The sequence below is a fragment of the Neltuma alba genome, unplaced genomic scaffold, assembly GCF_004799145.2.
Source record: "Neltuma alba isolate B1F8T4 unplaced genomic scaffold, ASM479914v2 tig00005119_pilon, whole genome shotgun sequence".
NCBI lineage: Eukaryota > Viridiplantae > Streptophyta > Magnoliopsida > Fabales > Fabaceae > Neltuma > Neltuma alba.
In genome coordinates, this window is record NW_021633986.1 from 1 (window position 1) to 13,481 (window position 13,481).

Below are 13,481 nucleotides of genomic sequence, written 5' to 3' on the forward strand. Positions count from 1 at the left end.
GTCTGGACGAGACAGACACACGTGACTGGACGTGGGAGCTTGACAGTCAACATGCTAAGTGACTGCTTTTCACAGTTTCGGATCCACAAAACCTGGTTTATACTCTTTTTCGTCCAACATTTTTTTCTTTTTAAATTCTTAAATTTGCTTCATCCAATGGTGACTGTTGCAAAATGAACACTCCACCAAAACAATTTCACACTGTCCCACAGAGAAAATCGTTATATCACACACACACACACACACAGAGTATAAACACAAACACATACCTTAGATTGTTATAGTTTATTGATTCTGGAACAGACAGATATGCGGTAAGCAGAGACTTTTATGGTCACTGTCATGTGATTAAAGATTTAAAAACTTACCAATGAAGCGATTCAATGGAACTTTTCTTTTAATTTCTCTAACTTCATGGGAGGATGAACTCTTGCCTTGATGTTTAACTTGGTGAGCCATTAGTTGCTGCATGGAACACATTGTAGAATATAGAAAGAAAAAGCCTTAAAATTACAACTCCAGGGGTATCTGTTTGTGACTTCTCTGTACAAAACTACCATGTTATTAGCCAAAGAAATCCTGGTTAAAAAAAAAAAAAAAGCTGAAGAAATCAGTATAGACATATAAATACACGAAGGTCATCATGTGAAGCGCCACAGGAACAAAAAAGGTTCCCACTTTCCCAGTGCTATCTTGTCAACCTCATCATCCCTTGACAAGTTAGTGCCCCCTCAAGATCTCCAACTATTCGAGCTGTCCGAATTTCAAGGCCTCTTTGAACTTCCTGCAGTAGATTTCTAATACTATGGGCAAATCTCTTCGCGTCAATTCCAGAACTTTTCTCCATCTCTTTGGCCACCCCTGCGAACCCAGGAACCATCCTGGATTGAATTTCCACCAATTTCTCTCCTGATGCAACTATGCATCTCTGCAGTTGGAACGTTTCTTCTAGGAATTGCTCCAGTGTTTCTGTTTTACCCTTGGTGGCTGCAGCACTCAAATCCCCACGATTTGCATGTAGGTTATTCTCATGCTGAAACAATGTATAACATCTGAGAATTACCCCAATCAAGGAAGAAAATAAATCACTAAAGATGTTGTGACCTTTAACTGATTGGAAGATGAAGGAGCTGTATGTAGAGTTATGAATGGATTATAACTTGAAACTGACAAAATTACTTAAAATGATTTTTACCATCAGTTTGCAAAGATTGTCCATCTTCTCTTGGAGGGATTGGTATCTCTGAACTTGTTTATTCAGCACAGAAGTCAATGATAGATAAATCTTCATGTCAATGTTGCTGTCATCATTAATTTCTTTTTCTCCCCCCCTGGCTTGCCGTCCTATCAATCTGTCAACAAGAACAAGTTGTTGCTTTAGCCTCTTGATCTTGTAAAACACTCCAACAGCATAAAGATCCATTTTCCATGGGAAATGGCTTGTCTCATTGGAGCTCTGGCTGGTGGACGCTATGTTTTCGGCAGCATCAAGGTCTACTTCACTCAGATTCCTCTTCTGCACAAGACTGTCCTCCATTTCTGCTGATAGCGCTTCCTTCTCGCAGTATTCCACCATCGAAATTTCCTTCATTTCTTGCTCTTTCTCAACTGATTTTCTCTTGATTTCGGACCAAATGGCATCTTCAGCTCGCTCTGATGACTGTGAAGGCAACAGCAAGTTATGTTTGAAGCAGTCTGGAGACTTCAATTGTAATGCAAGTTTCTCTTTCGGGGAAGTCAATTCCTTGTCTCTCTCCAACAGCGTTGTCTCCAACTTCATCTTATCATGTCTGAGCTGTGCGACATCCTTGATTAATCCTCTCACGTGGGACTGCAGCTTCTTTGTTTCTAATTCCATCCTCAACAATTGCCATTGAAATGCCTCTATTTTCTCAGCTTTATTACTCAGTTCTTCTGCAAAAGCTTCAAGCTCTAATTGATGCCTCTGCTCAATCATAGCTGCATAATTTTGGGCCTCCGCTTTTACCCATTCTTCCAAATGCTTCCCGTTACCGGTAATATCTACAGACAGATAGAAGCTACAGTTATAGATTTTTTTTTTTTAAATACACGAATAATATAGGTTCAAGTAGAAATCTAGAGTAATTTGTTCTCAGTTCTTACCCGATTCCTCATAAGATTTGGGCAGGTAGTGATCAGATAAGTGAGAAAAATGTTTTGGTTCTTTTGAAACGTGTTGCAGCCTTGTTGAACCTAAGCGAACCAACATGCTTCTTAGTGAATGTCTTTTATATCTTCCACCTGTGACTGCCCTCCACTTTTCTGTCTCTCGTTCTGCTTGTTTCCTTCTAGCCTTTGACAATTTAGCCTCTTTTATTAGCATTTGCTTTTCTGCTGCATCCAGCTTAGCTTTCTTTAACATTGCCGACAAAATCCTGCCTTTCCGTTCCAATTCCTTGTGCAATTCTGAAACCTCCATTGATAGTTTCTGGATCATCATTTCTGACTCCTCCTTCTGCTCCAACAACTTTCCGATGAAGGCAGTTTTTTGCTTCCAGAGCCCAGATGAATGCTCCTGAATTTCACGCTTGGCATTTTCTCTCAACTCTTCTGCATTTCTTTCCGCCTCTGTCAACTTCTCCTCGAGCTCCGTCCCCTTCTGCTCCTCTTCTTTCAACACCTTGTCCTTAGACTCTACCAAAACCTCCATTTCCTTCAATTTCTTATTTAATTCAGATGCAGCTTCTTCCTTCTTTTTCTCAAGAATCCTGAGTTCATTCATCAGAGCCCCAATGTGTTGATGTAGCATTTTCCTTTCGCTTAGCCAGTTCTGTTCTTGTGTAGCGAAGATGCTCACAACTTTCTCGTTGGCTTTGGCATCTTCGTGTCTCAGACTTCTCAAGTTTTCAATTTCTCTCTTGGCACTCCTGAGTTCGCAGTCTCCCCCATCCGGACTTTGCTTCTGAACTTTCCACACAAGCAACCCTAAAAGCCGTGCACTTCCTTGAAGCATGATATTACGAATCTCACACCACCTTTCAATTTCAAAGCGAGGTTTTGAGAGAACTTGGAGTGCAAAAAGCGCACATGAAACACCAAAATACAAAGGGTACACGGTATCACCACTCTTGTTGTCAGACCCATTCATGTCAAAACCAGAGATCTCCTTCTCACCCATCACCACAAGATTTGCTTTTTCGGCTCTGAAACACAAAATCGTAATTGAGAAAGACTTTGATTTAATGGATCATAAATGAGAAGCAAGTATCTCTGATACAATAATTGATACTATTTATATTTTACCCGTTCCATCAATGTAAAACAGTAGTAAAAAACGAAGAGTGCAAAGAAAGATGATAACCATCACTGAAGAACTTACAGCAACCTGCAGAATCTCATGGACAGCAGTAGGGAAAAGAAAATGTGGCTTCAACCTGCAGAATCTCATGGACAGCAGTAGGGAAGAGAATATGTGGCTTCAGAAGTATATTTTATTAGAGATGTTAATCCGACATGAAAGACCAAACAGGAAAACCAATGTATGTGATGTGAAAGGTATCGTTTATGAATGGGCATGGGTTGAGCGAAGGCCGAACAATGGATGTTTACACGTGTAAGACTGAACATTCAGTTGAAAGAGCGATATCACGTTAACGGAATATGAGAAAAGCTATGATGTATTTGAGCCCACTTCCCAGTTTTTCAGCGAGAGAGTGACCCATATTAGCCCCACATGTTTCCCTGGACTCTTGTATTTTTCTTCTTTCCCACTTTCCTCAGGGTCAGGGATGAGTGAACCCTTTCTGCCAAAGAGAGAGAACAACGTCGCACAGGCGGCGATTATCATTAGTTTCTTCAGACTTCTAAGCAAACATGGAAACATACTAAATTTGCCAGTAAAATAATTCTCTGGGTTAGGTGGAGGGTAGACATATTAATCCAACCAGTATGACACATGACAATTAATCCTAACATGGGAATTTAGTGGCGGAGGAACACAAAGTCGTACGCAGTGTTCCCACCACGGATCTCGAATTTTTAACAGGGTGTACTGGGTCCATGAAGATTGACTTGTATTCATACCGTGCTTGCTTTTTTCTGGTTAGCTCGGATCCTGATTTGACACGAGATTTCAATGGCCGCACGGGTGATGGGTCCATTTCTTTTCCCCGCACAGAAAGATAGATAGTACATCTCATTATTGAGGACGGATACTATTACGTACATGTTATTATTATATGAAGATATGGAAGACAGGGTCAGTGACAGAAGTGAAGAGGTTAATTTCCAAGTATCCGACAAGCAGGACAGAATGTAATTAAAAACCATATCATATATGGACTTGGGGAACTCAGAAGAAGGCTTTTCCGCAGAGGACAGACACATCAGATGTAGAATTATTGTGCCTGGACAAGGTAAACGGAGGGCTTGAAGAGGAATACGACATGCCTGATAAGTCGTAGAAGAACATCACTATCTGTATCAGGAAGAGCTTGCGGCTAACATGGCTGAATAAGAAGCCTCTTCTCTTTGTTTCCGCAGAAAAGAAGCCTGGTTTTTCGTCCTTTCCATGGCAATGCCAAGCATGCTGTGCATGTTACGCTTTCGCCACTCGACTCTTCATCTGGATTGCACAAACATGGAGCTTTCTCTTGTTTAACCAGTACGTGGTATTTAAGGTCAAAATAAGAAATATAAATAAATCAATGCACGATATAATTGATTATTGATATTCAGGCCATAAAATAAAACGTAGCAGTGCGCGGCTTAATTTGTTAAAGGTGTGGAGAACTAAAATGTTTGTTGGCTGCCTTATGCTATATATCTCTATAATTTTAAAAAATATACATAACTTTGTTTTTAACTCAAATTCTTAAAGTATTCAATATCCATAAAAGCGAATACTGCTTTAAGAAATTAATTATGGACCAAGTTCACATTATATTTTTGTCACGTCCATTTTATAAATTCTGTGTGTATGCATAAATGTCACATTTCTTGGAGTACAGGAGTTGAATTCTCGTAAACATCGATTTCCTTTTTCTCTGCCAGTAGATGAGCTGAGGTGGCATGATTTATGCGCAGGGCGTCCTGCTTATGCCGTGCACCCTTCCGCATTCAATAGCCACGCTCGGGGCTTGGAGTTCTCTGGGTTTATCGACCATTTTCGCTCTTCTTCTTGAACTTTTGCTTCCTCTGGCCTCCGAAATTTCATTTTTCTGGAAAGCACGCCTTTCAGAATAGCGCCAAACTCCTCCTACTTTCTTTTCAATTTCACCTGCAGAATTTTGAGGGAATCTGACTTATTAGGCTTTCCTATACGGCTGTTCTTTCTACTTTGATTGATTCACAATGGTTGAATGCATAATGGAGGACATACCACTACCATCTCTCTTTGAGCAAGCCCGGAAGATTCACACAACAGCAACGGAGTCTGGGGCTGACCAGGTACGCCTGCGCTAACACTTGTGTCTTTGTTTCATTCTCTAGTTCGACTTGGACACGTTATTCTTTAGAAGTTGCTAGTTTGATGGTGGGGTTTGTTCAGGAGCTTGTGAGGAAAGGTTGCGAGGCCCTGGGGAAGTGCGAGGACATGATAAATAAGCTGGGTCTGTTCTCGGCTAATGAGACCAAAGATGATATTATTACCACGAGTCTTAAGTATATTCTCGTAAGTGGTAATTAAAGCTCTCTAATATTACGATTTTCATGGACTAATCTACTGTCGAATCTTCACCAGAGGACGCGTCTCTTTCACTGCATTTTCAATTTTGATTGATTGGTTTCCTCTTCTCAAGCTTACTATTTTCCACTAATGAGTCTTCAAAATTTCTACTTTTATTGTTTTCTTCCTGGTCTTAGTTTTATATAAATGTCCGTCAACAATAAGTTCAAACCAGGAACAAAGATATGCTTACCCGTCTTCACCTTACAGATCTTTTTTGTTTAACTCATTGGAACATGAAGAGGGAAAAAAATCATATTTCTGCTTTGGATAAATAATTAGAAAATCGGGTAACATATTTAAGTTTTTCACTTCGGTTTTCTGCACATGTTGAAAGAAGGTAAATAGTATGGCATATAAGATATTACTTGTATCTAAGAAGAAACTTAAAAGTTATGCACTAAGAAGTCGTTTATCAGGAACGCCAAATTGAAGCACAATGAGCTGTGAAAATAGTTTATTTTGAAATGATCTTGGCATTGGCTTATTTGACGGTTTATGATAGAAGGGGATACGATGAATTTCTGAACTTCACGTTCAATCTTTATAAGTTCCTTGTTCGAATGGTTGCGTCCAACTGGTCTAGGAATTTAGGGCAATCTTCGTTTTCCTTTGAAGTGGTAACCAATACCTTGTTGTTAAAGTATTTACGCGATGCGCTTAGATTATATTCACAGTTTCCTACATGATATAGAGGTGGAATTTCTAATGGATTAAGTTTCGTCATAGAAATGGTAGTTTGATTCTTTTCTCTTCTGCAACGTTCATAAGGATGCTGAATAATTTGTACTGGCAAATTGGATTACTTTTTCTTCCTTCATATATATAATTATGCATTCCCCCTCTGATTATGTCAATTTTCTTGGAGGATGTGTGTGTGTGTGTGGTTTTTTTTTTTGGGGGGGGGGGTGGGGTTTAAAGTTGGGCATGTGCATCATTCAGTAAAATTTGTTTCAGCTCTTAAGGCATAGCCGTTGAAGTTGACTGATGAACTAAGCTTTATTACTTAAAGCAAGGTTGCTGATTTCGTCAAATAACTTTTTTCACAATAACACCTTAGGTGCCATTTTATCTAGCCGAGTTGACTGAAAAAATAGCTCAGGATGACAGGATACAGATTCTTAAGGCTTCCCAGGCAAAGCTAAAGGTTAGTACTTACTGACACATAAAGGGGACAAAGACAAAAGAGTGAAGAAGGAATTCAGAGGTCCATGTAATTAACTTTATTCTTTAGTTAACGTCTTTCAATAAAACTTATTAAGAATAACATTCTGCAGGATTTTCTCTCATTTTGTGAAGCAATGGAGCTTGTTCCACAAGAAGAGTTAGAATCTTATAAGCAAGGGGCCCCAAAATCTGTTGCTGATCAGAGGGCCAGAAAGGTAAGATTTTATTAAAGTATGGTGTGACATGATCAACGAGGTTTAACACTAACACACAGTTTGTATTGTTAAACTTTTTCCTGCTTTTAATGTGAATTGGACAAGCAAATCTAAACAAAATGTACTCTGTGATATAATGGAGAATAGAAGTTTACCAGTAATTTAATGATTTTGGGGCCTCTTTTGTAGATTGCTAGATTTAAATGTCAAAGAGCAGCAGAGTCAAAGTTGCTGGAAATAAAGGAGAGGAAGGAGAGACGTGGCCGTTCCACCAAAGCTGCTGCATCTTCCACCCCTGTTGAGACAGGAGAAGAAGAAGCATTGGATGACGATGGAGAAGAAGAAAGAGAGGTTTTCATCTCTATCCTTTGTGCTTTATGCGTAAATGACACTATTCTTCTGGAGCTTCTGCTCTAGTTTGTTAAATTCATACTTAAAACTTTTCCATGGGCTAGTCATTTTGATTTTCTTCAATTGTCATTGATGGTTTATGGATCTCTTATGATTGTATTCTATCTTCTAGCCATTGGGCCCTCCACCCCCCTAAAAAAATGGTTTTTCCTTACTCTCTGGAATCAGCATATTGCTACCTCCTTCTCTAGTCTCAATAATTTAGCCTGAAAAGATAATATACTGCCTCAGATTGTACGGAAGAGTCTCTCTTTTCAACCCTAGAGTGTAAAGAAAAGGTTTTATTGACGAAACTGGGCTCTTGTAGTTGTCTACATTGAATTGTATAAACAACTCATTTTGGAAGATGATGAGGGTCTCCTGGCTTGACAATTGTTGTAGAAGGTTTTATCCTTTAAAAATGAACATTGAAGGCACAGTATGCTCCTCAGATATATTTGACTGCCATTTAAAATTGATCATAATCTTTCCTTTCATTCATTTAGTCTCCATTAGATGGGCTTAAAATCAGGTTACTTTTTCCCCAAGCGTTGGAGTGAGCACAAATGGGGGATATTTCCTCATTGGTTCAGGTTTACAATCTCTGTGTGCGCACGCGTCTTATTCAGCTCGTTTGTATATCACATTTAAAAAATAACTGATTCAAAATGCAAATTTTCAGCAATCTCTGTGTAATGGATGCATCTCTGTCATACTGCTGCTTTGTTCTGGTTTTCTAAACCCGTTGTTTCTCAAAGTAATATTGATTTTCTTCTTTTTCCTTGCAGGCATGGTTTACTACCATATCTTTGGCAATCTATAAGGTTGGATTCAATATTCATACTTCTGTTGCTTTATTCCACATATCAAAATTGTGTCTTTCCAGTTCTCATTTTTTCTCGCCATGTTCAGGCATTAGATCTGCTAGAAATGTTAAAGAAAGAGGAAGAGATGTTTTCGGCAATAAAGGAGAGACAATCCAAGGTAGTAACGTACTCATTGACTGGTAACTTTCCCAAAGCACAATCAGATACCCTATAGGCTGGAGTCACAATCTAATGATGTTATACACTATGAAGGCATTGTAGTATTGTGTAGACTTCTTTGCTTATGTCATTCGACATTGTAGCAAAGTAGAACACTCCGCTAGAGCACGTTTGATATCTGATCCTGATAACCTTTTGCTTTCTTTGAATGACACAGTTCTGAATGAGCATTCAAGCTTTTGAAAATTAAATAATTGATTCCATTGGATTGGTTTTGTCGTTCGTGTGAAAACAAAATTAGGAACATTGGTTTTTGTCGGTTCACATTGCTCTTTTTATTAATTATTTCTTTTGATTTTTCTGTGGCCGAGGATGGGGACAAGGAGTTCTCTAGGGATGTTCTTGATGAACGTGCAAAAAAAGCAGAGGCTTGGCATCGGGATGCTGCAACTCGTGCACAGTACATTAAACCAGCGCAGCCTATCACATGCGCCACTTTTGCTCAAGATGTTCTAGAAGGAAGAGCAAAGGTTACTCAGGCACATGATCACAAACACCAACCAGTTATATTTGGACCTGCCAGTCTTGTTAATGGAAGCCTAACAAGTGAGAGGGAAAGAATGGCGGCTCAGGTTTTCCAACCTGGTTATAGGTACTTATATTTCCTCTTTGACAAATAAATTGAAAATATTAGGGACAGGAAAATATAGCTCTAAACAATGCCGGCAAGAAGGTCAATTTCGATCATCATCATCATTGTTTTCAAGGATGAAGGCTACGGTTACACTAATATATCCCCTTCTATTTGTAACCATCTGTGTGGCATATTATTATTTTGGCATTTTGCCAAAATGTTATGGACTTTTGTACCGTGCTTACATATTTCCTAAGACGCTTAGTGGAATGTTATTATTTTGTGAAAGGTTGCCAACCATGAGTATTGAGGAAGCTGGACTCAGGGAAATGGAGATGATGAATAAATGGCAAGAGAGAAATGCGAGGCTCATGGAAGAAGCCAATTCATCGTGGTACAAGGATGGGAAGTTGAGGCCTGGGGAAGAGGATGAAGATGATGATGCTGCACAGGAGAAGGCCAGAGCTTGGGATGACTGGAAAGATGATAACCCTCGAGGGGCGGGCAATAAAAAACTCACACCATGTGGTTAAGTTTTAGGCGGTTACTGTGTTTGGTTGTTCCATGCTGTCATCTTTAGTTATAATGAAGTCACATATTTTCTCTAGTCGGTTTGCTCTCGAAATTTGTGGATAAGGTCCTATAATTCAATCTCAGTGTAACAATTGCTTTTAAGCTTAACCCCAATAAATGTGTTATAATCTCCTTCTGAGTTCGAGAATCCCACTTCAAAACCGTTTTCTCGAGTCTTCCCACGCATTTTGGCGTGGTATTTTGATGGGCTCATCGTATGGATTTACATTTTCTACCTCTTTTTCTTCTTTCCCCCGCCCTCCAAAAAGAAAAATCCGGCCCGGCAATTTCATTTCATGTAGATTTACAAATTTACATCTCTTGACAAATTTATATTCTTTTCATCAACGAGATTATATGTGCCCTTTACTGGTATTTAGAGAAAAAAAAAAAACACCTATATTCTTTGTATTCGAAGAGAGCATTTGTGCTTGATTTTTTCAGACTTTGTTTTCAGCTGATTCGTTTTCATTTATGACGTTTAATTTAATTGTTCACTTTATTCGATTTTCCAAAAATCCTCTTGCCCTCCTCTTCATTCATCTCTTTCAATAAATTTGTTTTTAACCTTCAAATGTAACGCGTAGTCCTATGATTTAAAGAAGAATTTCAACCAACGAATTTCAAAACCGACAGATCTGGGATTTGGTGATGCTAATGAATATCACCATGTTTACCATGATCCAATTTGCTATATTTATTGGTGAATAATTTGCATTGTAACTCATTCAATTTCTGCTTACTTATCATTAAAAATTTATTAATTCTATTACCCCTTTGAGATTTCAAATAATCTTTCCCTTAATTTTTTTCGTGTGAAGCCGGAATGAAACCTGGGAGTATATGAAACTGAAAGATGGGGCCTTGGAAAGACATTAATTGATTCTATCCAACGGATATCATAAAAACTTGAGAGGTTTCCATTAACCGGATCATATCATAATATCCACACACAAAAAAAAACCTGAGGTTTCCGTCCTCGCGCGCTCCATGCATACAAGATCACTGAAGGAGGAGCTAGGTAAATGATATCGTAAAAAGCCATATTTCAGGCAAATTCGAAGAAATAAAAAGAGACATGCATCATTGATCTGAGGCCTTGGGATGCTTAAACACGATATATTGCATGTCATATCCGAATTCTGCGATTTTAAAAAACTGTTCAAATCAAATGGTTGTTTCATACCAGAAAACATGATGATCATGGATGTGCAACAATATATATCTATATTCAGTAAGTAATTTCTATCAAGGGAAAGAAATTTCCAATGGAAAGAAATAAAAAGAGCCAAATCACACCGAATCCTCAATTGCTTATTTGAGAAATATACCCATTTTTTAACATTGATCGATGTCGATGCATGATAGCGCAGCATTTCATGGTTTTCAAGCAATTTCCAGGAGAAATAACTCAAACAAGAAGCGAAGAATCCCTAAAGAAGAGAGAGACCATTTTTGTTTTGAATTCAACTCTGCATGCACTTAAACCCTCTGCACACCCATAACCAAATTACAAATAGCATTGCACAAACAAATATGTCCAGCAATAGCACCATCCATACATGTTTCTTCCATATCTGCTTTGCTTTTTGTCGATCGCCGGTCGCCCCCTTGGGTACCGACCAGGCAAAATCTCTGGTGCCACGATTTATATCATCACCCACATCCAATTTATTCTCCATCGGAGCATCATTACCATCAATTCCATTGCCTTCTGTGCTCACCCTTTTCTTCTTCTTCAAACTTTTACCAGGCTGCTCCAGCAAAGGTACCATCACCGATTTCTTCCCTTTCACGGACCCTACGCTCGGATTTCGATCATTCTTGTTTTCGCCTTGCAGTGGCTTTTCCGATTGCAAACCCGAGGCCATTGATTCTCCAAAGATAGGATCGAATTGAGCTTGGAAACAAGCGGCGAGAAATAATCAGAATCCGTGACAGACCTGCCTTGCAATATCGCGTCCAACGCACACTTGATGCGATCTAAAAACCAAAGGGCCTCCGATTTCACGAGCTTATCATCGAAAATCGCGAAAGAGACAAATGCCTGATCAATTAGGAACGCATAGGTCCTTTTCTTAACAGTGTGAGAAAACATGGAGTGGTGGAGAGGAGCTTGCTCAAGGCATTTTGCCGCTAATTCTTCGATGTGTGGTTCCTTGGACCCGTGTTGGGCGAGAATTGTGGTTCCTTTCGCAATGCAGGCGTAATGGATGAAATTCGGATTTGAAACCATCGAGGAACTATAACAAAAGCAGAGAAATGCAATTAACGAGCCAGAACGGCACGAGAAACAGGGATTCAGAGAAGAAGCTCCGATTGAGGGGAGCTCTTGTCCCAACGGAGGGCTTCCCGAGGAATCGCCTGCATCCAGGCACTGGGTTCGATGGAGAAAGAAACTTCAATCTCTGCCTGCACATACTTTGGCTCTGCCTCTAAAATTCTCAATCATCATTTTACTCTGTAATTGAACCTAGGGTTTCGGAATGGCGAGAAATTGAAGGGAGGTAAAGTGGTTTAAAATTTATAAAAAAGTTAATTAATCTGTAAGTCCTTATAGTTTCAACGAATTTTGAATCAGGTCTCTATAATTTTTTTTTTTTTATCAAGTCCTTATACTTTTATCTTTTTTTAATTAAATCCTTGTATTTATTTTTCTTTTAATTAAGTCCTTATAATTTCACTAAATTTTTAATCAGATCCATGTAGCTTTAATTTTTATTTATTAATTAAATATAAACTTAATTAAATAGATTAATACTGAAATATAAAATATTAATAATTAAATTAAATTAATAATTATGTAATAAAAAAGTAATAGAATTAATTAATTCAGGAAAATTTTTTAGAACAATTAATTTTTTTGCTGAAAAAATTAAAATCATTATAATAATTCAATATTTTTAGAATATTATTGTTTATAAACTAATATTAAATAATATATATTATTTTATGTTTATATAATAGTACTATTAGAATTTATAAAATAAAGAATAAAAAATTCAGAGACTTAATTAAAAATAAGGTGAACTTATAAGGACTTGATAAAAGAAAAATAAATACAAGGACCTAATTAAAACAGGTGAAAGTATAAAGACCTGATAAAAGAAAAAAAAAATATAAGGACCTGATTGAAAATTAATTGAAACTATAAGGAGCTGTGGATTAATTATCCCTTTATAAAATATATTTTTTTGAAAAAAAAGGACAGCTGGACTCGCTTCCTCGGAAAGGAGAGAATGAGGAAGGTAATGGCGCGGGATTACCTGGCCTTGGAGGTTCATTAACAAGAAACTCAGTAAGTTGTATTTAGCTGGTACTATTTATTACACACGCATATATTTAATTTTATCTCTGAAATATATGGAACAAAATTTAAGTAAAAGGGTTTTTTTTTTCTTTGAAATAAAAATACTATTTTTATTTGAAATCAAAAAGCAAAACACGCAATTTTTCAAAAAAGGAAATTAGAAATTCAGTGAAGTGAACAGGTCCCAAATTTGAAGATGCAAAGCAGCAAAGGGTATTTCATTTTTAAGTTTTAACGCGAGGGAAGCGTACAGTGTGATAAAACGAGGGAGTATTGTATAAACATGTAAATGCTTGCTCCATTATAATTTTCATCTTCATCATCAGCGGGGCAAATAATACTCGTACTTTATGATATGATCCCTTAGCAATGGGCCCACGATTACATTGGGTTGAGCAGTTCCTCGAAGAGACATATAATAAAGCATTTCAGAGAAGAATTATTGAAGAGAAACATTTTACAGCCTGGTCTCTATGAACAGCATTACCCGGGTGCTTTCGCCATACATAATTAAGATGCA

General features: G+C 37.9%; 2 protein-coding genes and 1 pseudogene across 3 annotated transcripts; 1 reads left to right on the plus strand and 2 right to left on the minus strand.

The window, feature by feature from the left end:
• Positions 1-484: 484 nt before the first annotated feature.
• Positions 485-3,378, minus strand: LOC114746857 (myosin heavy chain, cardiac muscle isoform-like). 2 transcript variants are annotated; one of them, XM_028935140.1, is made up of 4 exons: positions 3,341-3,378; positions 2,125-3,164; positions 1,196-2,022; positions 485-1,033 (listed from the first exon to the last, which is right to left on the minus strand). In XM_028935140.1, exons 1-4 carry the CDS (start codon positions 3,358-3,360, stop codon positions 689-691), a joined length of 2,232 nt encoding a protein of 743 aa, XP_028790973.1. In that variant the 5' UTR covers positions 3,361-3,378; the 3' UTR covers positions 485-688. The 2 variants fall into 2 exon arrangements, with proteins under 2 accessions (XP_028790973.1, XP_028790974.1); XM_028935141.1 differs by having other exon boundaries at positions 947-1,052.
• Positions 3,379-5,092: 1,714 nt separating this feature from the next.
• Positions 5,093-9,799, plus strand: LOC114746853 (PP2A regulatory subunit TAP46-like). Its single transcript, XM_028935138.1, has 9 exons — positions 5,093-5,409; positions 5,510-5,632; positions 6,747-6,833; positions 6,964-7,068; positions 7,258-7,419; positions 8,247-8,282; positions 8,371-8,442; positions 8,816-9,096; positions 9,368-9,799. Exons 1-9 carry the CDS (start codon positions 5,314-5,316, stop codon positions 9,609-9,611), a joined length of 1,206 nt encoding a protein of 401 aa, XP_028790971.1. The 5' UTR covers positions 5,093-5,313; the 3' UTR covers positions 9,612-9,799.
• Positions 9,800-10,854: 1,055 nt separating this feature from the next.
• On the minus strand, positions 10,855-13,465 carry LOC114746856 (phytolongin Phyl2.1-like; annotated as a pseudogene).
• Positions 13,466-13,481: the final 16 nt, after the last annotated feature.

Coding starts and splice junctions, on each gene's coding strand:
- LOC114746857 (XM_028935140.1), bottom strand. CDS start 3,360: ATGAGATTCTGCAGGTTGCT. Junction 3,165..3,340: donor ATGAGATTCTGCAGGTTGCT/GTAAGTTCTTCA, acceptor TTTGTGTTTCAG/AGCCGAAAAAGCAAATCTTG. Junction 1,034..1,195: donor ACAATCTTTGCAAACTGATG/GTAAAAATCATT, acceptor ACATTGTTTCAG/CATGAGAATAACCTACATGC.
- LOC114746853 (XM_028935138.1), top strand. CDS start 5,314: ATGGTTGAATGCATAATGGAGGACATACCACTACCATCTCTCTTTGAG. Junction 7,420..8,246: donor ATGGAGAAGAAGAAAGAGAG/GTTTTCATCTCT, acceptor TTTTCCTTGCAG/GCATGGTTTACTACCATATC. Junction 8,283..8,370: donor TATCTTTGGCAATCTATAAG/GTTGGATTCAAT, acceptor CGCCATGTTCAG/GCATTAGATCTGCTAGAAAT.